The sequence below is a fragment of the Loxodonta africana genome, chromosome 10 (genome assembly GCF_030014295.1).
Source record: "Loxodonta africana isolate mLoxAfr1 chromosome 10, mLoxAfr1.hap2, whole genome shotgun sequence".
Classification (NCBI taxonomy): domain Eukaryota; kingdom Metazoa; phylum Chordata; class Mammalia; order Proboscidea; family Elephantidae; genus Loxodonta; species Loxodonta africana.
This window is the reverse complement of record NC_087351.1, coordinates 43,348,993-43,373,442: the sequence shown is the minus strand read 5'-3', so window position 1 is coordinate 43,373,442 and position 24,450 is coordinate 43,348,993. Positions and strand designations below refer to the sequence as shown.

The window sequence follows — 24,450 nt, the reverse complement described above, 5'->3', positions numbered from 1 at the left end:
AGAAGAAGCTGGCTGAATGGACACGGGGAATACAGGGTGGAGAGAAGGAGTGTGCTGTCTCAGGGGGAGAGCAACTAGGAGTTCATAGCAAGGTATATATAAATTTTTGCCTTAGAGACGGGCTTGATTTGTAAACTTTCATGTAAAGCACAATTAAAAAGAATCAGTAATTATTTTATGGTCATAACTGTTTACTTCATAGAACTTTGAAACTTAATTTTAATGCTTCATCAATGGTATATTTTGCTGTAAGTTTATTTTATAGTCATATAAATTATTGCTAGGATATAAAACAAAATTGGTATAGAAGAATCCTGATCAAAAGGGTGGAAAAGTAGAACAGAATTTCGAATTGTCATGAACTCCCGACTTTGTAGAGCCGTGGAGCCTGAATAAACCCCCAAAACTATCACTCTGAGATAATCTTTAAACTTTAAACCAAAAATATCCCCTGAAGCCATCTTAAAACCAGACAGTAGTTTAGCTTAACTAGTAAAAAATGTCTGTCTTGAGCATTATGCTCTTTTAAGAAGCATCTATATTAGATCAAATTGACAACAGCAACTTGAAAGATTATATAGGAACCTTAGGGGCAGTGAGTTTATGTAAATGGGGGAGGAGCAACTTGGAAAAGGAATTGAGAATGTTGCACAAGTTGAAGAGTGAATCAATGTCACTGATTTGTTCGCGTAGAAACTGGAATTGGTGTATGTTTTGCTGTGAATATTCTCAACAACAACATCAAAATAAATAAAAAAACAAATTGGCTGGATTTGGCCAAATCATTTTGATACCTGTGACGTAATTTGATCTAAAAGGAGGTTAAATTAAAAAAAAAAAAACAATTGAAATTAAAATAAGCAGTCATAAATGAAGAATTACTGTAAGTACTCTTCTTGAGATAATTGACCAGATTTATTGGACTAGATCTGTGTTTAGACCATGGGCCAGATATGGCTCGCTGCCTCTTTTTTTTTGGCCTAGGAGCTAAGAATGGTTTTTACCTTTTTAAATGGTTGGGGGGAGAAACAAAAGACTACTTTGTGCCAATGAGAATTATATGAAATTCAAATTTCAGTGTCCATTAGTGAAGTTTTATTGGAGCACAGCCACATTTATTCATTTACATATTATCTGTGGCTTTTGGGTGCTACAGTGACAGTTGAGTAATTGTAACAGAGACACAAAGCCTAAATTACTCTCTGACTCCTTACAGAAAATGTTTATTGACCCCTGGCATAGATTATCATTTCACAAAAGCTTTTCTTTGCTTTTGGCTGGGTATTTCGTGCCTACCATATTCTTGATGAGTAAAAGGGGCAAATAAATTCATAAACAAGTTTTCAAGACAGGGTACTTCTAATGGAGGAAGATGCCAAGTGATCCTTTCTCCTTTAAAAAAAAAAAAAAAAGATAGTACATCATCTTATATTGCATATAAGTAATCAATGTCCAAAAATGATTAAAATTTATAATTTTTTAATTATTCTTTTTTCTAGGACTTTATTCCATTTTTATTCTGTATCATTCTTTCCCTTTATTATCAGTTTTACCCTTGCCTAGAATATATTAATGCCCTAGCAGTTCAGAGGGTATCAGTTTATAATTTTCTTCATTATTTTTAATACATTCATTATTCTAAAGTAATGTAAACTTAAGTAAACCACATTTCAGTCCATTCCTTAAATGTGAATTACAAGTTTTATTTGAACCTTTTTCAACACTTCCCAAATTATCTGATAAAACAACTTTGATTCACCTAAAGGTGTCCTGTGTCTTGTATGTCTGTGGATGTAGTGTTGTGCGTGTGTTTTTGTTAGATACAATATTGTGCTTAAAAAAAAAAATGTGTGAATAAACTTACTCTTCTTTATATTTTAACTTTATATGATTACTGTAAACTCATTTCTGATAACAGTTCAACTCTGAAATGACATTATCTTAATACCTCTCTAGGAAAGAGATGCTACACTCCACTATTAGTGAAATATCTTAAGGGTCCAATGGTAAATATTTGTGAAATTTTTCTCAACTGTAGGTACTCCAGTGATTCCACACCATTGTTTTTTTGGTGTCCAACTAAATTTTGCTTTCAGATTTTTCTCTATTCCCACAAACCATCTTATGTGACTGTGTGTGTGTGTATGCACACGCATACACAAACACAAACCTCTTACTATCACTTTTTCAATGTAGATACATCTTTATTTATTTTATTATTGTAATTTAGATGAAGGTTTACAGAACAAACTAGCTTCTCATTAAACAATTAGTACACATCCTGTTTTGTGGCATTGGTTACCAACCTTACGACATGTCAGCACTCTCACTTCTCAACCTTGGGCTCCCTATTACCAGCTTTCCTGTTTCCTCCTGCCTTCTAATCCTTTCCCCTGGGTTGGTGTGCCCCTTTGGTCTCGTTTTGTTTTATGGGCCTGTCTAATCTTTGGCTGAAGGTTGAACCTCAGTAGTGAACTGTCACTTATTCTTAATTGCCATACTCCTCTTTACCTCTTTTAATCCAACTCTAGTTGTTTTTAGTACTACTTCATCAAAGAGAGTAGTGAGTAAGGAGTTTAATCAGGCTTATTTTGCTATAGGGATTAGCATATGGGTAAAATTAACATATAGCTTATGGCTAAAAACGTCAGAAGAAAAATGGAGAAATTATCTTTTAATCTAATTTGCATGAGTTAAGAGAGAGATAAGTTTTAATTGCCCTTTCATTTTTCCAGTAACCTCTTACCTCTTTCTATGCAAGTAAGGCGATTTTTTTTAATGATATCGGGCATTATATAAATGCCTACCATGAGCAAGGCAGGCTTCTAAATGTAAACGCGTGTAAGTTCCAGAAACTGCTCTGTGTGGTGTAGGTACTGTTGTTATTCCCATTTGTAAATGAGGAAATTGAGGCACAAAAAGGTTAAGTAGCTTATCCAAGGTACACAGCTATTAAGTGGTGGGGCCAGGTGTTAGCCTCAGAAGTCTCCCTCTAAAGCCCAGTGCAGCACTTTGCTGTGTTGGTATACTGCTGAAGAAAGACCTACAGTCAGCAGAACTAGGAAATGAGAAGTAGGGAGTGATTCTAGGGGAATTTTAAAATAACCCCAGAATTTTAGAGAAAGTTACGTGGGGAGAAAAGGTACGGTTTTTTGGTTTTTATACTTCTTTTTTAAAAAATTGATAATGCTGTTATTGTATAATGTCTTTGATTACTAGGTTTATGTCCTAGCCCTCAATTCATAAATGTTGTTGTTCTTAAATCCTTCAAAAGAAAAAAAAAAAGTATTCAGATTTATTACACCTGATTCTTGGCCTGTAACTTGTTCCTATGAAAAGGTAGCATTGCCCTCAGGACCAGGGATGCAATGTTGCTTGTTATGTTAGTAATAGTACCTCGCATTTGTTGGTACATTAGAGTTTTTTAAGCACTTTAAAGTGCAGTCTGTCATTTGGATGTCACCAACCCTTGGAAACAGCAGTGCCTGCAGGTGGTACTATCTTTGTTTTTAGTTAAAAGAAACTGAGGCTCACCGGGGTCACAGCAGTAGTGGAAGAAGTGACACTAGAGCCCAAGCCTTCTGTTAGTGTTCCTTTCTCTCTGTACTGTAGTGCCTTCAGAGTAAGTCATTCAATAGTAGATTCTTTTGGAACTACAAGGTAAGAAAATGGACAATGTATTGCAGTAGCAGATGAAAAATGTTTAAGATTCAGGTACCTGCTTAATGATAGGGTTTCAAAGAGTAACATTTTGGTTCTTTTACAAGTAATAAGTTGAATAAATTATAGGTCCTGCGGTTGTCAGTCACCACCTTGCTCGAGTTCTGCTGTTGTGGAAGTGTGTCTTTCCAGTATCTCCTAAAGATTTAGAAACGGAGAAAAGCAGAGGAGATTCATTTACCTGGCAGGTAACCTTGGAAGGACGAGCTGGTGCACTCTGTGGTAGGTAGAGTTTAGTCTTTTCTCTCCCTTTCCTTTGACTTTTCCCACCCTTTGGCTTTACGCATCCTTATAGGTTTCATTTAATGTTAAGGGAGGAAAATGTGATGTTTGTAACTGAACGTAATTGTTCAGTTGGTGATGATAATCATATAATTAACCAGATTTCAAGTTCTCATCTTTAGGATAGTGTGTTTTATCAGGTCCAATCCATTTGTGAAACGCTGAGATTGCTTTATCTTAAGTAGGCATTCCTCTTTTCAAAAACAGTAGGGTTTGATTTAATTAGCATTGGTTAAATATGGTTTTCATTTAGTCTAGATAATAAAATTGTACCCTTTTACAACATATAGACCATGAAAAATAGTATTCCACTATGAAAAGTTGAACTAAGGAATGGGAACCCCTGAAAAGATATGGAAGCCTTGAATTTGTTTATTAAGATTCATGGCATTTATAATACCCTTAAAAAAGAAAAATTAATTTCGAAATTCATCTTGAAATTCAGTCTAACTTCAAACTATTTGTTTTACTCTATGTATAGAATAACTTCTTATAGAAACTCCTCTGTTTCAGATACTATGTTAAACCTGTAAAAATCTAGCATGTTAACTTGAAAGTCAGCCTGATTCCACAGAAACTAGTATAGGACTGGCAAACTAAATCTAAGCAAACTAAGAACCTAAGCTAATTTCTTCTACTACCGAGCCGAATGAAGGGCTAAAAAACCCAAAACCAAACTCATTGCCATTGAGTGGACTCCAATTCATAGTGACCTATAGGTCAGAGTAGAACTGCCACATAGAGTTTCCAAGAAGCACCTAGTGGATTCGAACTGCCGACCTTTTGGTTAGCAGTCGTAGCACTTAACCACTATGCCACCAGGGTTTCCAAATGAAGGGCTAAGTACTGTAAAACCATAGGAAGCATCATTTTGTTAACATGCTTGATGGTCTCTCTTAGTAGTCTTGAGAGTTTTCTTTTAATAGTATTAGACATTAGTTTTTATACTAGAGTTTCAGTAATTTTTTGTTTTTAACACATTTCTTTATTCTTCTAGTAAAATGTGAGTGATGTACCATAATTGAATGTTCTTTTCACAGTTGATTACATTATGCTGAGTTAAAGTCTGTTTTCTTTTTCAGCTATTAAGAGCTTTGTTTCCCACTGTGGTGATCTCCTGACTGAGGAAGTAATTCAGCGCCTTCTTCCACCACTTCCTTGTGCTGTGGATTTGCTAACTCAGTAAGGATCAGCTATTTAGATTTGTATAACCCTCTAATTGTATAATATCTTTTAAGTGTATTAATGAGGCCAAGTTTCTATGGTTGGTGAATGATTTTCCTTTTGCAAAGGAAAGCGATCATTTAGTTGTGTGTTTTTTTAGGTTAGTACCTTGAAAGAGTAATACGTATAAAAGGAAAGGAAAATGACTTGGTGGAGAGTATATCTTCCATACAGTCAAATATAACCAAGAAATTAAATATTAAGCCTGTTAACCTTTTCAGGTATGCACTTTATTGGTTTGTAACTGCTTTTCTGTGTTTGTAAGAAATAGATGCTTGTTAGCAGTTTATAGTTTTTTGTTTATATTTTTCAGAAGTTTGAATTAAACAAATATGATAAGAAAATATAGAAAAAACCCAGTATTTATCATGAGCATGTGTAATTTTCCAAATTAATAGAGTATGTAGTTTAGGGAAGGTTTTTTCCAAAAGTGTTTTATGCTATAATATTTTACATATACAGAAAAATACATTAAGCTATAATGGCTTATAAAGCATAATAATAAAGCAAACACCTATGAATTTAAGACAGCCAGAACTTTTTCTTGTAAAGGGCCAAAAAATAACCAAACCAAACCCAGTGCCGTCGAGTCGATTCCAACTCATGGCGACCCTACAGGACAGAGTAGAACGGCCCCATAGAGTTTCCAAGGAGCGCCTGGCGGATTCGAACTGCCAACCCTTTGGTTAGCAGCCGTAGTACTTAACCACTACACCACCAGGGTTTCCTATAAAGGGCCAGATGAGTATATATTTTAGACTTTGAGGGCCATGCAGTCTCTGGTGCTACTATTCAACTCTTTTGTTGCAACTCGAAAATCATACATAATATGTAAATGAATGATCCCGGCTATGTTCCAGTAAAACTTTATGTACAAAAATACAGGCAGTAGGCCGAGTTTGGCTGGCACCTGACGCATTAATGATACTATTGAAGTTATCTGTGTGCTCCTCTCCAGTATATTTCTTCCTGCCTTTCTTTAGAGATAACCACTATCCTGAATATTATAGTGGTCGTCCCCTTGGATTTTAAAAAAGTTTTATCACACGTGTCTCCCTAAACAATGCATTGTTCCGTTTTGTTGGTTTTCGATGAGACAAATGGTGTCATATTGTTAGTTTCTGGGACTTGGCTTTTCTTCATTCACCATTTTTATGTTTCTTATCTTCATCCATGTGTGAGTTCATTCACTTTAATTACTATATAATATTTAATTGTGTGAATACACAACAACTTATTCATTCTCCTATCCTTGGACTTCTGGGTTGTTTTCAGTTTTCTGCTGTTAAAGCCAGTACTAATATGAGCACTTTTATTCATATCTCATGGTACACATGTGAAGAGGGTCTCTAATGTATGTACCTACCAGTCAACCTGCTAGGTCAAAAGGTATTTTTATCTTCACCTTGACAAGATAATGCCAGATTATTTTCTAAAGTTCTTGCATATTTCTACCAATAGTGTCTGTGAGTACACCTTGATTTACATCTTCACCAACAGTTACTCAGACATCAATTTTAGCTCTGGGTTAATAGATGTAAAATGGTACCCTCTTGTGGTTTTAATTTGCATTTCTGATTCCTAATGGTTTAAGGGAAACCCTGGCGTAGTGGCTAAGTGCTACGACTGCTAACCAAAGGGTTAGCAGTTCGAATCTACCAGGCACTTCTTGGAAACTCTATCGGGCAGTTCTACTCTGTCCTATAGGGTCGCTATGAGTCGGAATCAACTCAACTATGCTGGGTTTGGTGGGGTTTTTTTAATGGTTTAAGTATTATTTTATGTATTTAGTGTTCTTCAATGTTTCCGCTTCTGTGGAATGCCTGCCTTTAACCTATTTTTTTAATTAGGTTATTTGTCCTTTTTTATTGATTCATAGGAGTTCTTTACATATTCTAGATACTAATCTTTTGACAGCTATTAAAGTATTAAAAATATTTTCTAGTTGATTAAAAACAAGTTCTTGATTTAAATGTCAAATTTTTAAGAAAGCAGTACTACAAAGATACTTTCTTTTTTTTTCCCTCTAAAATATTTAAAGTTTGTCTTTTACAATTAAACCTTTAATCCATCTAGAATTGATTTTTTTGTTTAGGGTGAGGTAGAGAGCCAATTCATTTTCTTTTTTAGTATGGGTAACGAGTTCTCCCATACATTATTAAAGAAAATCCATACTTTCCCTTGTGATTTGCCATTCATCTCTGTCATGTATAATGTTCCATACAAACATGATCTGTTTTGGTGCTGTCTATTTTGTTTCTTTGGTATGTTCAATTATTTAATTTATAAAAAATTTTAGTATCCTTTAGAGCAGGCTTTTTGATCTTACTCCTCTTACAGGCATATTTTGGCCCTTCTTGCACTTTTTATCTTGTTGAAATTTTAGTTGGAATTACACTGAACCTGTAGATAAATTTGAAAAACACTGTTATTTTTACAATACCCGTGAACATGATAACCTCTCTTCTGATATTTAGAACTTATATAAAATGCAGATTTTTCCTGCATGAACGTCTTATATGTTTTTTATTAAATTTATTCCCGGGTACTTTACACTTTCCATTGCTATTGTAAAATAAATATTAAAAAATATATATATGTAATTCTCTTTATTGTTGGTATATAACAATGCAACTTATTTTATATCTAGCCATCTTGGTAAATCTCCTCTACTAAACACTTATCTGTAGATTCTTTTTAATTTCTCCTTTTAATCCATATATATTCATTCATTCATATTCTCTGTCTTCCCGTATATGCTAACTAGAGAACTATCATTTAAAACTGAATAGAAGTGATTGGTTAAAGGGACTGCTTCTCATGTTTCACTGCTAAGAGTGCTGTTTGCTACAGGCTTTTTTGTAGAGACTGTTTATGAGGCTAAGAAAGTAACCTATTCCTAATTGGCCAAATTTGTTGTTGTTTTAAATCATGAATGGATTTTTTAACTACAAATTCCATTCCTAATTGTTTTTGAGTATTTAAGATCTGTTTTCTTTGTTGTTGTTGTTGTTGTTATTTCTTTGTTTAACTCAAATTAGGCAAGATACTTGTATCCAGGAATTTTCCCAGTTCATCTACATCTTCAAATTTTTCAGGATAAAGTAGTTGATAATATTCTCTTCCCATGTTAATTGTGCTATGCCTATAATGTTACCTTCTCCACTCCTAATATGTTTTCATTATGCCTTCTCTTTTGTTCTTCTTGATTCATTACACATAGAGGTTTATCTATTTATTAATCTTTACAAAGAATAACTTTGGCTAGGCTGATGTTTTTCTAATTTGTTGATTATTGTTCTTTTTTCCCCCATGTATTAAGTATTTTATTTGACTTGTTATTAAGAAGGGAGCCAGGCAGATGTTATGATTTTTGTTCTTTATTGTCTCCTTCTGCTTTCTTAAGTTTTCTTAAGCTCTTTTTCAAATTGAATGCCTAGCTAACTGAATTTATCTTAATTCTCTCCTAATATAAGCATGTAAGGCCATAAATTTTCCTCTGAAGTCTCAGTTACTGAATCCTGAAACTATTGATATGTATTATTTGCATTATTTTTTATTCTTAAATATTAAAAAATTTTTGTTAAAATTTCTTTGAGTTGTTTAGAAGTATGATTTTTCATTTCCAAATGTATGGAATTTTTTTTTTATGGTTAGTGATTTTAACTTAATTGTATTGTAGTTAGTGAATATGAACTGTATGTTACCTGTCTTTTTTAAGTAGTTGAGACTTGTGCTATGGCAAATACAGTTTTTAAAAAGTTCCATTGTGCTGTCTTCGCTAATTTTTTCTCTGTTTAACTACTCAGTAATTGAGAGTGATGTATTACAATTGTTCCTCTCTTATGGTGACTTTGTTAGTTTCTTTGTATAGTTTATTAATTTTTGCTTTTTCATATTTTGAGGCTATTGGAGCATAGAAGTTTGGAATTATTTCTTTCTCATGAATTTTCTAGTCACTTTTTATTCTTAGTAATACTTTTTGAAAAAGTCTTATCTTTGTGATTAATATATGTGTGGTGTATCTCCGTGTTAGAAACTGCACGTTGTTGGATTTTTAAAAATTGAATTTGACAATCTCTGTCTTTTAATTTGGAGCCCTGGTGGTGCAGTGGTTAAGAGCTAGGCTGCTAACAAAAAGGTCAGCAGTTTAAATCCACCACCCATTCCTTGGAAACCCTATGAGGCAGTTCTGCTCTGTCATATAGGGCCACTATGAGTCAGAATCGACTAGACGGCAACAGGTTTTTTGTCTTTTAATTGGCAACTTGTGGCTTTTTTTTTTTTCAAATCCCATTTGTTGGGTTTATCCTTTTTTAATCCTATTCGTTGCATTTTGTTGAGTTTAGACCTTAACAACAGTTGTGGAAAATTGGCTGTTATCTCCTCAAATTTTGCCTGTTTTCTGTTCTCTCAAAACTTTCCTTCTGAGGCTCTGATTAGACAGATTTTAGACCTTTCATATCTGTTAATCTCTTTTTCATATTGTCTATTTTCTTGTCTCCCTGCTACACTCTGGGTAATTTCTTCAGCTCTGTCTTCCAGTTTACTAATTCTTTTTTAAGCTGAGTCTAATATGATATGCCTTTGCCTGTGCCAGGATCTGAGACTGCTGTAGCCCCCTTCAGGAAGCACCACTTCATCACCTCTACTTTGCCAGGGGCACAAGCCAAGTCTCAGACCTTTGTATTGGTATTTGTATTCCCACTCTAATTTTAGCTCATTATTCATTTTATGGTTTTGTTTGTTTGTTTAATTGGGGCAGGAGAGGTTGGCTTTGGAAAAGTCCTTTTCTGCAAGCCTAGCAATGCAAAGTATCTTTTATACAGCATCTCAGTAGCAGGAAGACCCTTCAGAGACTCTAATCTGCCCTTCTAATGGAAGCAGAAGCCTCCATGGATGCCTTTGTCCCTGCAAAGTGCCTAATGCTGTGCTTTTCTAAAATCTTTTGTTCTATTCATTTTTACTTTCTTTTTAAAAATTGCATATTCCTTTGAACTAAATTTTATTGTATTTAAACCAAAGAAATACTGCTGGGATTTTTAAAATGTAATTTAAAATTTCTTAACACCTTGTTGATATGATTGAAATAGTTTTTGTGTGTTAGCTATAGTTTTCTCATCTGGCTTTAGAGAAACACAAAAATGCAGTGGATTTATTCTAAAATTCTACCCAGATTTTATGTTTTCCGTATGATATTTACCAAGCTGAAAGATATAAAAGAGACCCAACTTTTTAAAATAAAATGGCTAGTCAATAGGTAGTTTTTCTTCTAGAAACTAGAATAGCAAGCAGTCGTTTTCTAGGACATACAAATGAATAAATGTCAGATTTTCTTAGACAACCTAGAATCCTTGAGTGTAGAGAGGATTTATTCCAGTAAAAGAATAAAAGTAATTCCATTCAATTTCTATATTGCTAAAAGAGATAGAACCATAGCCCAGTTGATAACATGGTGACTTACAAAGAGTAGGCCTTCAATAAATATTTGTTAGTTGGATGGATATCAGTAAAGTGATTTCTTAACACCAGTAGTGAAAGTGGGCAGAAAGGAAAGAATACATGAAAGTGAAAGGTGAGGGTAAAGAAAGGAGAAAGGTTTTGTGAATAGAACTTTTAGTAAACATTGACTCAGTTTGTGCTTTAGTAAAAGAGAGTTTGTGATTTGCATATTTTGGAGTTCATCTTAACTTGGTGGTGGCGTTCCAGAACTATTTTTTAACAGTGTTTGGGTTTTTCTGTAGGTATTTGGGCTTCCTTATTTTGGTTTATTTGTTTGGCTGATTACTTTCCTACATAATAAATAGATGTTGGTTTTACAAATGCCAAGTTATAAATTTTGAGATTTAGTTTTAGTTTCTAAACAATGTTCTTGTGACCTTTGACGTCTAAGCTGTTTTTTTTTTTTAAATAAAGTATGATAGAAAAGTTACTAGAATGACATCCGTGTGTGACACTTGTAAACTCTCTTACATCTTATAGTCATACCTTATTTTTAAAAAGGTAAAATAAAGTAACACTAATTTAATGTTCACTAATAACATGCACAGTGGAGCCCTGGTGGTACGGTGCTTAATATCTACAGCTGCTAACAAACAGATCGGCAATTCAAATCCACCAGCCGCTCCCTGGAAACCCTGTGAGGCAGTTCTACTCTGTCCTGTAGGGTCGCTATGAGTTGGAATCAAGTCATCGGCAACCAATTTGGTTTTTACAAGTTGAATAATATGTATAGCTAATTTATGTTTATATCCAATCTGTTCAGTATTTGTACATTGTTATATAACTTACCTACTTAAGATATACGTTTTCTTTTATTTAAGGCTTACTTCAATACTAAAAACATATGGAAGTCCTTTGAAAACACCATCAGTAGTTTATAGACAAAGGCTTTATGAACTATTGATTTTATTACCTCCTGAAACCTATGAAGGTATGTGCCTTAGACCAAAATATTTTACTATTTGTGGCTAGTACAGTGTCTGGAAAGCAATCATCAATCAATAAATACTTATTGAATTAATAAATTATATGGCATTTATTTAATGCCTTGTTTCCAGGAGGTTTAGGGAATTTTGCTGTATTGTAATCCATGTGTTCAACATATTAAATAATGTGTGTGTGTGTTTTAAACCCTACTTTATGTCTTGCTTTCTTCTCTCTCGTCTGGGAAGAAAGTCCCTACCTCTGTGTGGGGGAGAATGATTCTCAAAGGCTGACTTTCATTCTACTCCAGGATTTTTTTTTTTTTAAGACTATGTAATACAAATCTATTAGAAATATGGTCTAATAGAAACTAGGAATTTGGCCATTTCTAGTTCCCTCTAGAATGATTATTCATTGTCCACATTCTTTTCCATTTATTCTGTTCTTAACTCCACCCAGATAGAAATTTTAATATTGAACTTCCAAGGTCTAATTGATTATATACAGTTTATGATGTCATTTTCAGTCTTAGTAGGCTCAAAGATGACTTTGGATTATTGGAATACTGTAGTTAGTGAAATAGACTTGCCCTAATTTACAATTAGTCTTAAAATCTTGCTTGCAAATTTAAATTACAATTTTAAGAAAATATATAGCTTCTAGTACTGAATAATTCAAAATTGAAAATTGTTTTATATGGGAACTTATATATTTTTTAAAAACCTGGTGGCGTAGTGGTTAAGAGCCACGGCTGCTAACCGAAAGGTCGGCAGTTCAAATCCACCAGGCGCTCCTTGGAAACCCTATGAGGCAATTCTGCTCTGTCCTGTAGGGTCGCTGTGAGTCAGAATCAACTCAACGGCAATGGGTATATATTTTTTAGTCTTAATAATTTTCAACGAACTATATTAAGTTAAATGTTACTTCAAATATATTTCTTATAAAAATACTATACTTGCTTATATTCTTTGTCTGCAAATACAGTATAATACATACCATATTTGTTCAAAATATTAACTTAAAACTTTTATCCTGGCCTTTATCATTTTATGAGTGATATTATTCACATTGGCTCTCCTGCTTCACGGATATACCTAGAAAATTATTTGGCATAAAGTAAACATTTAGTATACACTTCTAGGTGCCAGGCTCTGTGCTAGATGTTATATATATATATATATCATTTATTCTTAGGACAGTACAATGAGTTAGTTACATTTTCTTCATTTGACAAATAAATGCTCAGAGAGGTTATGAAACCAACTCAAGATCACATATCCAGTAAATGGTAGAATCAAGATTAAAACAAGGGTCTGTCTCATATGCTGTGCTGCCCACTAGAGGCCCAGTAAACAGAGCTTAGTGATAAGTCTGTGTCATTTGTGTGCTGTCTCTCAATATAAAAGTTACCTGATAGTTATTTGTGGAAAAGCTTAGGGATAATTTCTGTATTCCATCACTCAGTTAGCTATTAGATTGGAGTAAAAATAATTTCCCTCAGATTAAAAAAAAAAATTTATTGTGTTAAGTATATAGGTAACAGAAACATTTGCCATTTCTGCAGTCTTCATTTGTATAATCTTCACATGTACAGTTCAGTGACATTAATTACATTCATATTATATTTTTCATTACATTAATTATATTCGTCTCGTTGTTCAACCATCACATTTAACCATTCCCCAATTTTTTCCATCACCCTTAGCAGAAGCTCCGTAATCCCCTAAGCACTTGTCTTCCTTTTCCCCTCTCTTGTACCCACCCTTAGGTAATCACTAATAAACTTCAGTCTCTAGACGCTTGCCTATGCTAGATATTTTGTATAATTGGGATCATACAATATTCTTTTGTGACAGACTTACTTCACGTAGCATAATGTTTTCAGAGTTCATCCATAGTGTAGCATGTATCAGGACTTCATTTCTCTCCCCTCAGGTTTTCACATCAATTTTTACCACAGTATTTTTGAAATTTACTTTCAAACTACAGATCAAAAAAATAGTTTTCTTTCTTCAAGTCTTTATGAAACATATAGGAATGCTAAACTATATTGGTCTCTCTTAGCCAAACACAAGAAAGTCAACTGAAAATCTAGTGTATCTTCTGACAAATAATCATCTAAGTCTATTCTGAAGGGCTAATTAGGGAAAGAAAAAAATGTCTTGTGCTGTTTTTTCAGAATTGGACATTGGGAATGCAATCAGGAGTCCTAAAAGAATTTTATTTATATATATAAATATATAAAAGCACATGCATCTTAAGTTAGTTTCAGGGTGAAAAAATCAGCACTTATTATAAACTTCTTGAAAAAAAAAAATCTAAATTCATTCTTTGTCTCTTTCAAGTGTATCTATTTTTCTAACATGAATTAAAGAAGAAAAGTAGTTGATAGAAAAATGAATGAAAATACGAATGTTTGAAATTTTTTATGATTCAGCCAAGGATAACTTTGCCATTTCATTGTCTTTTTTTTCCATCTTTACAGCTATAAGAATGGAAAATGAGTCTAGTATGGGAAGTAAGAATTTTTTTATCTTAAGGACTTCTGATTTTTTTTAAGGATTTTTAAATTAATTCAATAGATTTATAGAGCACACTAGCCAAAACTTTACCATTAAAACCTCAGGTGGCATTTTGAATAACATAGCTCATAATACAGTAATCACCTATGGCAGTTTCTAAATCTTTCATACAGAAGGAAATCATAGTCTTTAAATTTATTCATCTGATTAATTTGGAAGACCCTCAATGAGATGGATTGACACAATGGCTGCAATAACGGGCTCAAGTGTAACGACAATTGTGAGGATAGTGCAGGACCAGGGAGCATTTCGTTCTCTTGTACACAGAGTCACTATGAGTCGGAACCAACTCCATGGCACCTAACAACAACAAAAATTAATTTGGAAAAGATGGCTAAGTAACAAAAGAAAACTTAAAATTTTTGTTATCTGTTGCTGTATTAGAGTGCCAAAAAGTAAGTTTACGACTGTAAGAAGTTGCCTTTGTGAATGTAAAATGGTACAACCACTTTGGAAATCGATTTGGTGCTTCCTTAAAAAGCTACACATAAAACTAATATTTGATTCAGCAATCCCACTCCTTGGAATATATCCTAGAGAAATAAGAGCCCTCACATGAACAGATATCTGCACACCAGTGTTCATTGCAGCACTGTTAACAATAGCAAAAAATGGAAGCACTATCTGGCGTTATCTTAAAAAGTTAGAAATAGAACTACCATACAACCCAGAAATCCCACTCCTCGGAATATATCCTAGAGAAATAAGAGCCTTCACACAAACAGATATATGCACACCCATGTTTATTGCAGCTCTGTTTACAATAGCAAAAAGCTGGAAGCAACCAAGGTGCCCATCAACGGATGAATGGATAAATAAATTGTGGTATATTCACACAATGGAATACTACGCATAGATAAAGAACAGTGAGGAATCTGTGAAACATTTCATAACATGGAGGAACCTGGAAGGCATTATGCTGAGCGAAATGAGTCAGAGGCAAAAGGACAAATATTGTATAAGACCACTATTATAAGATCTTGAGAAATAGTATAAACTGAGAAGAACACATACTTTTGTGGTTACGAGGTGGGGAGGGAGGGAGGGTGGGAGAGGGTTTTTTTATTGATTAGTTAGTAGATAAGATCTGCTTGAGGTGAAGGGAAGGACAATACTTAATACATGGAAGGTCAGCTCAACGGGACTGGACCAAAAGCAAAGAAGTTTCCGGGATAAACTGAATGTTTCAAAGGTCAGTGGAGCAAGGGCGGGGGCTTGGGGACCATGGTTTAAGGGGACTTCTAAGTCAATTGGCAAAATAATTCTATTATGAAAACATTCACATCCCACTTAGAAATGTGGCGTCTGGGGTCTTAAATGCTAACAAGCAGCCATCTATGAAGCATGAATTGGTCTCAACCCACCTGGATCAAAGGAGAATGAAGAACACCAAGGTCACACGATAACTATGAGCCCGAGAGACAGAACGGGCCACATGAACCAGAGACTTACATCATCCTGAGACCAGAAGAACTAGTTGGTGCCTGGCCACAACCGATGACTGCCCTGACAGGGAGCACAACAGAGAACTCCTGAGGGAACAGGAGATCAGTGGGATGCAGACCCCAAATTCTCATAAAAAGACCATACTTAATAGTCTGACTGAGACTAGAGGAATCCTGGCGGTCATGGTCCCCAAACCTTCTGTTGGTCCAGGACAGGAACCATTCCCAAAGACAACTCATCAGACATGGAAGGGACTGGACAGTGGGTAGGAGAGATGCTGATGAAGAGTGAGCTATTTGTATCAGGTGGACACTTGAGACTGTGTTGACATCTCCTGTCTGGAGGGGGAATGGGAGGATAGGGAGAGTTGGAAGCTGGCAAAATTGTCATGAAAGGAGAGACTGGAAGGGCTGACTCATTACGGGGAGAGCAAGTGGGAGTATGAAGTAAGGTGTATATAAACTTGTGTGTGACAGTCTGACTTGATTCATAAACGTTTACTAGAAGCTCAATAAAAGTTAAAAAAAAAAAAAAAAAAAGATGGAAGCAACCAAGCTGCCCGTCAGTGGATGAATGGATAAATAAATTATGGTATATTCACAGAGAAACCCTGGTGGTGTAGTGGTTAAGTGCTACATCTGCTAACCAAAAAGTTGGCAGTTGAAACCCACCAGGTGCTCCTTGGAAACTGTGGGGCAGTTCTGCTCTCCTATAGGGTTGATAGAAGTCGGAATCAACTTGATGGCAGTGGGGTTTATATTCACAGAATGGAATACTACGCAACAGCAAAGAACAAGGATGAATCGTGAAACACCTCATAACATGAGGAATCTGGAAGGCATTATGCTGAGTGAAATTAGTTGCAAGAGGACAAATATCGTATGTGACCACTATTATAAGAACTCAAAAAAAGTTTAAACACAGAAGAAAATATTCTTTGATGGTTACAAGGGTGGGGAGGGAGGAAGAGGGGTGTTCACTAATTAGATAGTAGACAAGAACTATTTTACGTAAAGGGAAAAACAACACACAGTACAGGAGAGGTCAGCACAACTGGACTAAACCAAAAGCAGAGAAGTTTCCTGAATACAACCAAACAATTCAAAGGCCAGAGTAGCAGGGTCGGGAGTCTGGGGACCGCGATTTCAGGGGACATCTAGGTCAATTGGCGTAACAAAATGTATTAAGAAAACGTTCTGCATCCAACTTTGGTGAGTGGCGTCTCGGGTCTTAGACGCTAGCAAGCGGCCATCTAAGATGCGTCAATTGGTCTCAACCCACCTGGAACAAAGGAGTATGAAAACACCAAAGATACAAGGTAATTATGAGCCCAGGAGACAGAAGGGGCCGCATAAACCGTAGACTCCATCAGCCTGAGACCAGAAGAACTAGATGGTCCCCAGTTACTACCAATGACTGCCCTGATAGGGAACACAACAGAAAATCCCTGAAGGAGCAGGAGAACCGTAGGATGCAGACCTCAAATTCCCGTAAAAAGACCAGACTTAATGGTCTGACTGAGACTAGAAGGACCCCAGAGGTCATGGTCCCCAGACGTTCTGTTAGCCCAAGACTAGAACCATTCCCAAAGCCAAGTCTTCAAACAGATGGGAGTGGGATGTAAGACAGAAAATGATACTGGTGAGGAGTGAGTTTCTTGGCTCAAGTAGACACATGAGACTATGTAGGCAGCTCCTGTCTGGAGGGGAGATGAGAAGACAGAGAGGAACAGGAGCTGGCTGAATAGACACGGGGAATACAGGGTGGGGAGGAGGAATGTGCTGTCTCATTAGGGGGAGAGCAGCTAGGACACATAGCAAGGTGTGTATTAGTTCTTATATGAGAGACTGACTTGATTTGTAAACTTTCCCTTAAAGCACAATTAAAAAATTGCCTTTGTTACATAGAAAGTATTTAAGAATATAAATGACTTTTTTTCATCGTTGTCCAGCGAATGCAGACTTCTGTCGTAATAATGGCTTAGTTTTTTTTTTTTTTAATCTTGTGAGGTAAATAACCTTAGTTTTTTTTAGTGAATCTTCTTTCAAACACTTTAATATTCTCTGCACTGAGAATATCTTGTTGCCATCAAAATATGAATATCAGTGATGATTTTTTATAACAAAAGGCTGTTAACGTTTTAAAATCTAGCTATTTTTGATTATTTTGTCCAGGAACAGTTATGTTGTAGTCACCTTAACTGAGAAGGAGAGATTTACCACAATTTTCACACTTGACTACAGTACCAAACATGCCTTGCATATTGTACTACCAATAAAATTGTTTTGATGAATATTTTGTACATCCCTTTGAGCAACTCTCATTTGCTTCATTTAGCCTTCACGGTTCCTGTAATCTCTCCTTTTTTTGAAATTTATCTGTATTTCAGTTTTCATCTTTTATGATACACAGTACTTCTACCTTTCTACTTTAGTTATGTATATGTATTTGTGTCGCATATTTTATAGGTTCTTGAAAGAAGTACATAATTTTTTTTTCCTCCATAGCAGCTTACACAGAATTTGAAGGAATGAATGAGCATAGTGGTTAAAATCTCAAGTTCTGGAGTCTAGCCTGAGTTTCATTCTGACCCTGCCATATAAATGCTGTGTGATCTCAGACAGTTAGCAAACTCTGTTCCTCTTTCCTCATCTCTAAAGTGACAGTACTAGTAAACATTAGTACCAACCACATGAGATTATTATGAGGATTGTGTGTAAAGCTGTAACCATTGCCTGACATGTTAAGTTCTCTATAAATATTTGTTGCTACTAATGACATAGAAAATGACAGCAGGTGAACCCTTCTTAACTAACTCATCCTACCACTTCTAATAAGTAGACATCACCCCAGTCCTCATTTCATCCTGATAGCCCTTGAAAAGCGAATGTTTCTCTAAGGTGATTTTTACTCATTCCTAAAGTACTTAAATTACAAATTGGTAAAAACTCTTTATGCTCTATGTGGAGAAAATTTGCCATTGAATGTCGATCAGAAATTAGGATAAAACATCTTTGAAATGATAATTTAGACCAATATGATAAATAAGCCAATTTCTAAAATGTGTATGTAATGTGTAGGCATCCTTATGGAAGAACACCACCACCTATAAAGTGGTCTGCTCTCTTCCCCAACCCCCACCCACCAAAAAAGAAAAAAATCAAACCAACCCTCTAGATCCAGCTACCTATAGAGGGGGCGATCATAACAGTCCACACTGTGAAACCTTCTAGTTTGTTGTACTACCAACAAAATTATTTTGTCTATAATTTATCTATCTGCTTAAAGACATGCCTTTGAGCCATTCTCATTTGCTTCATTTAGCCTTTACTTGTTCTGCAGAATGAATAACCTTGTTTCTTTAAATAAATTGCAAGGAAAACAAATATAGAGGAAGAAGTTTAGATTAAAAGAGACTTGGGATATATCAACTAGCTGCAATGTGTGGCTCTTACTTAGAGCTCAATTCAAACATACATGCAAACAAAAACAGGCACTTATGATACAATTGGAAGTTTGAATACTGAATGGATATTTGATGTTTAGAGCTTTTTTTTTAAACATGAGATAATGATACTAGGATTATGTTTGAAATAGAGTCCTTAGCTTTAGTAATATACAATGAAATATTTATAGATGAAATGATATGCTGTCTACGGTTTGTTTCAAAATAATATGAAGGCAGGTGGAATAGTAGATGGGTATAAAGTAAAACAAGATTGAACTGGTGAAGACAGGTGAAGAGCGTATGAAGGATCATAATACTATCATGTCTACTTTTGCATAAGTTTGAAATTCTCCGTTAAAAAAAATGTTTAACACACATTTTTTAAGCGTATGTTTTTTAAACAGATATAATTTATCTACTTTTGTATTCTTTATTTTTATAACCAATATCACTTTAGAATGATGGGTAGCATTTACACAATGCCGTAAGGTATTTAAACACACGTTTACTGTCAGATGTCTTTTCTGTAACTGTTCTTGGTCAACCTTGTGGACAGTAGCACATAGTTGAACCATTCACTTCAGTGTTCAGGGTGAGACATATAATCTTTGGCTATGATATGTTGCCCAGTGTGTGGGTTAAAGCCTCAAACTGGGCTTTTTTACCCCATACTCTAGTCAGATAACTGCTAGTTCTGAATCGCTAATTACAGTTTTTCTGTTTCAACAGGAAACCTCGGTGCTATACTCAAAGAGCTGGCTGCTGACTTGACAGCCCCTGATATCCAGGTGGCAGCATCTGCATTTTTACTTCCACCCCTCTGTCATCAGGATGATCTCTTGCTTTTGAGTCCTTTGCTACAAGAGACTGACCATAGATTTATTGAAGAACAGGTATGGTCATTTTCGATAATTCTTAGGTAGATTTAGTCTATGAACAGTGATTTAGAGGCCTAATATACTATTTTTTCCTTTTAGCTCCTGCTTGGCAATGGTGTTGCTTGTGGAAGTCTCGAGTACGACCCTTATTCTATATATGAGAATGATGTAGAGGGAGATTCAGTGCCTAAGCCCCTACCTCCAACGCTGTCAGTTATTAGCTCTGCAGTCAGGCTCTTTGGGGTTGTCTGTGCTCATGTGGGAGAAGCGCAAAGGTAAGCGTCTTAAATAGTTCACTTATCCTGAAATATGATATGTAATTTGTTCAGTGAATACATGATAGAGAACTGGTTGGTGAGAAGAATGCTTTCAGATTTCACTGATAAATAAGATTTCTCATAGATGACAGGTGAGGGTAAGATGTTGTTTGTGCCTTTGAGTTGATTCCAACTCATAGTAACCCTGTAGGACAGAGTAGAACTGCCCCCGTAGGATATCCTAGGCCATAATCTTTATGGGAGCGTATAAGCAGATCTTTTCTCCCGCAGAACTGCTGAGTGGGTTTGAACTGCTGACCTTTCGGTTAACAGCTGATCCCTTAATTATTGCACCATCAGGGCTCCTTGAGGGTGAGATAAAGGTTCTTATTTAATTAATCACTTAAAACCCTGAAAACCCCTTGCTCTCTAATCAATTCCGACTCATAGCGACCCTACAGGACAGAGTAGAACTGCCCCATAGGGTTTTCAAATAGTGGCTGGTGGATTCAAACTGCTGACCTTTTGGTTAGTAGCCAAGCTCTTAACCACTGTCACTGGGTCTCCACGAATTAATCATCTGGCTAATATTTAATAAGAAATGATTAAATGCCTAAAACACTAGGCACTATCGTGGATACAATACTTCACCCACAGTTGGCTTATCATCTAGCTGAAAAAGTAAATGAAAAAAATCAGTAATGATACAAGAATATTGATTTGTCAACCATTGTTGCAAAGAAAAACATAGAATTCTGCTTAGACTAGGTCTAAAAGACTTTCTTTCCTTAGAGGCTTTTTGGAGCCATTGTAGGTCCAGGGGTTAGTCTTCAGCTTGATGGATTTCCAAATATAGATTTTATCAGTTCACTCAAAATGAACTTTTGCTTTGAAAAACCAAAGGTTGATAATGATCTCTTACTGAGAAAGGCAGTTTCTTAATTGATAATGGTAGATAAAAGTTTTCTCCAAGATCAAAATAGAGTACAGTCAGTGCCCTAACAGGGAACACAACAGAGAACCCCTGAGGGAGCAGGAGAACAGTGGGATGTAGACCCCAAATTCTCATAAAAAGACCAGACTTAATGGTCTGACTGAGACTGGAAGGACCCCGGTGGTCATGGCCCCCAGACCTTCTGCTGGCCCAGGACAGGAACCATTCCCGAAGCCAACTCTTCAGACATGGATTGGACTGGACAATGGCTTGGGGAGGGATACTGGTGAGGAGTGAGCTTCTTGGATCAGGTGGACACTTGAGACTATGTTGGCATCTCCTGCCTGGAGGGTAGATGAGAGGGTAGAGGGGGTTAGAAGCTGGCGAAATGGTCACGAAAAGAGAAAGTGGAGGGAGAGAATAATTGGAAGTATGTAGCAAGGTGTATGTAAGTTTTTATGGGAGAGACTGACTTGATTTGTAAACTTTCACTTAAAGCACAGTAAAAATTTAAAAAAAAATAAAATAGAGTACAGTCAGGTACCATATAACATCCATTTGGGCAGTGTCCAACCACATATGCATCTGCGCTCTCATAAGTTTATAATGGAGTTCAGAAATCCCAATCAGAGAACGGGATGTAGCAGACCTAACACTTAAGATTAACACCTTCAAACTGAGCAGTGTTTTCATGAGTGTCAGAAAATAGTGCATGTGTTTGTTATTACGAACCATTGTATATATCTAACTCAGATTTTTAATATAATAGGCTTTATGGCAGTCTGTTCTTAATTACGAGTTGTGTATAAGCCAGACATTCGTAACTCAGGGACTGCCTATATATAATGTCCAAATCATATAACGTCCTGTTTCACAGAACATATCATGAACGTTAAGTGATACATGACTGTACTCATATCCACTATCCAGGAAACTTTGTTTCTACCTAAGAAACTAGAAACTTAAATGGGGGGTGAATCTCTCTCATGGCCTGTACTGGTTAACAGTTTACAAATTAATTCTATAAAGATTCTTCTTCATTTTTCATTCATTTTCTCTCTCTGTTCCCCTCCCTTTCTCCTCCCCCCTTTTCCTCCCCCCTCTTTTCTCTCATGTTAACTGACAACAATATTTGACCAGATCATAGTCTTTATTATATCATTTTATCAAGTATGTTTTCCAGAAGATACCAGTTAGAGAATTTACCTTGGTTTCTTTGACAAAGACTTAAGAAAAATTTTAGTCTTTCTAGCAATGCATTTCTGAAATAGGTCTTGGGATGGTGTACTTCAAGTGGCTAGAAAAGTGAATCAAATTTATCTTGATTTTTACTAGCTTCAATTTCAAAGAATGACATTTTCCTCAAAAATAGTTATAACTTCTAGCTCCCTGTGTGTGCTGTAACTATGAAGTTATGGTTATAAGATATTTAAAGATAAAATTTGACTATATATTATAGCACCGAAATATAAGAGAAAAATCACAGTGGTCTAGAGAACTCAAATAAGAATTCAGGGAGAAGATGGAATTTGAACCAATCTGTAACTATAGTACTTTATAGAACATGCAATTTAAAATAATATGGATTAATAGAGCAGTAACTACTATGAGTGGTATAAATGGTTAAGCACGTGGCTACTAGCTAAAAGGTTGGCAGTTTAAACCCACCCAGAGGTGCCTCAGAAGACAGGCATAATGATCTGCTTCTGAAAGGTCACAGCCTTGAAAACCATGTGGAACACAGTTTACTTTGACACACTTGGGATTGCCATGAGCTGGAATCACTTCAATGGCAACTAACAACATCACCTACTATGGATGAAGCAGGCATGGCCTTGTGGGCACAGGGTTTAAATTATCTAACTTCTTTTTGATAGGTTTAAGGTAAAAACCAAAAATGAGAATATGCTTTTTACAACCTTTCCTTTTAAATAATACTGATTTTATTACTTTCCTAGAGAAATTTTTCTTTTCAGATGTGTTGCCCACTTGTCAATTCAAGGTGATTTCTTATTTCTGTTGTTTAAGATTTCATGAACTTTAAAATTTGTTCATAGCTTTGTTTCTCCACCTGAATTAATATATAGAATGGATATTTAAGGGAGAGGAGGTTTTGCTTATTTTAATAAAAAAGTTGAGCCTGGATCAAAGTGAAATCTGTTATTCTGTTTGGATTCTAATGGAATAAAAATAGTAGGCTGTAGTTCAGAGATTATTAAAGGAAGTGGTCCGGCAGGATCCTAGATAAAGAAACTGGGTCATGAGCGATTATCAGTGTTCTCCAGTGGATGTCGTTAGAGGACCAAGGTAAAGAAATCACATAGCTGGGAAAGTTAATTTTTTAATTTTCTGCTATTACAGATATAATACTTACTTAAAATGTCGTGCTCTTCTCTTTTTGGCCATATGTTTGCATTTCTAGAAAAGAGCGGTCTTAATTAAAATATATATATTCAATAACAACAACACTGAATATTTCAGAGCGTTTTGTTGTTGTTATTGTGGCTACCTTTGTGTTTAAACTGTTTAAAAGAAACTCTTTTTTATGACATGAAATTACCCTAAGATTGGAAATGGGTTTTTTGTATATTATTTATGCATTTAGAAATTAAGTCTTCTTTTAAATCAGTTGATTCTCTTAAGATTCTAAAAATAAGGAAACTTTGCATTGGTAATGTTAAAGCACTAAAATGTTAAAAGTCCTAGAAAGTCAAGATATTTTAACAGAAAAGAGATGTTCTTGATCTGGTTTGTGTGTTGTTTGTAGTTATTTTTAAAGTCAAATTTTGTGCCTAATTGCAAAGAATGAATTACTTAATTCTAAACTTGAGGATTGTTCCAATCTTTGCTGCATATCGGAATCATCCAGACACTCTAAAAAATACTGAAGATTTTGATTTAATAATACTGGAATTTTTAAAACTTCGGTGATTCTAATGTGAACCCCTATTATAAATGAGCTGTTTCAACAAATGATGTAACTGAGAGTTGATAAACAGGAGGAGAGTTTATCCAGTTATGATTCTCATTTTAAAAAATTTGCCATTCATAACACAGTTATAAAGAAAATATTCTACATCCCACTTTGCTGAGTAATGTCTGGGGTCTTAAAAGCTTGTGAGCGGCCATCTAAGATACATTTATTGGTCCTATCCCAATTGGAGCAAAGGAGAGTAAAGAAAGGCAAAGACACAAGGAATATACTAGCCCAAAGGACTAAAGGACCGGATAAGCCAGACACTCCACCAACATG

The 24,450-nt window shown here is 35.4% G+C and overlaps 1 protein-coding gene across 6 annotated transcripts in view; it reads left to right on the top strand.

The window, feature by feature from the left end:
- The window catches only part of HEATR5A (HEAT repeat containing 5A), a 141,462-nt gene that overhangs the window by 45,701 nt on the left and 71,311 nt on the right, over positions 1 to 24,450 (top strand). For all 6 annotated transcript variants that reach the window (XM_064292379.1, XM_064292380.1, XM_064292381.1 and 3 more), the window contains exons 12-16: positions 3,790 to 3,942; positions 5,085 to 5,184; positions 11,550 to 11,659; positions 19,858 to 20,021; positions 20,106 to 20,281. In XM_064292379.1, coding sequence (XP_064148449.1) covers positions 3,790 to 3,942; positions 5,085 to 5,184; positions 11,550 to 11,659; positions 19,858 to 20,021; positions 20,106 to 20,281 — 703 coding nt within the window. The remainder of the gene's footprint in view (positions 1 to 3,789; positions 3,943 to 5,084; positions 5,185 to 11,549; positions 11,660 to 19,857; positions 20,022 to 20,105; positions 20,282 to 24,450) is intronic.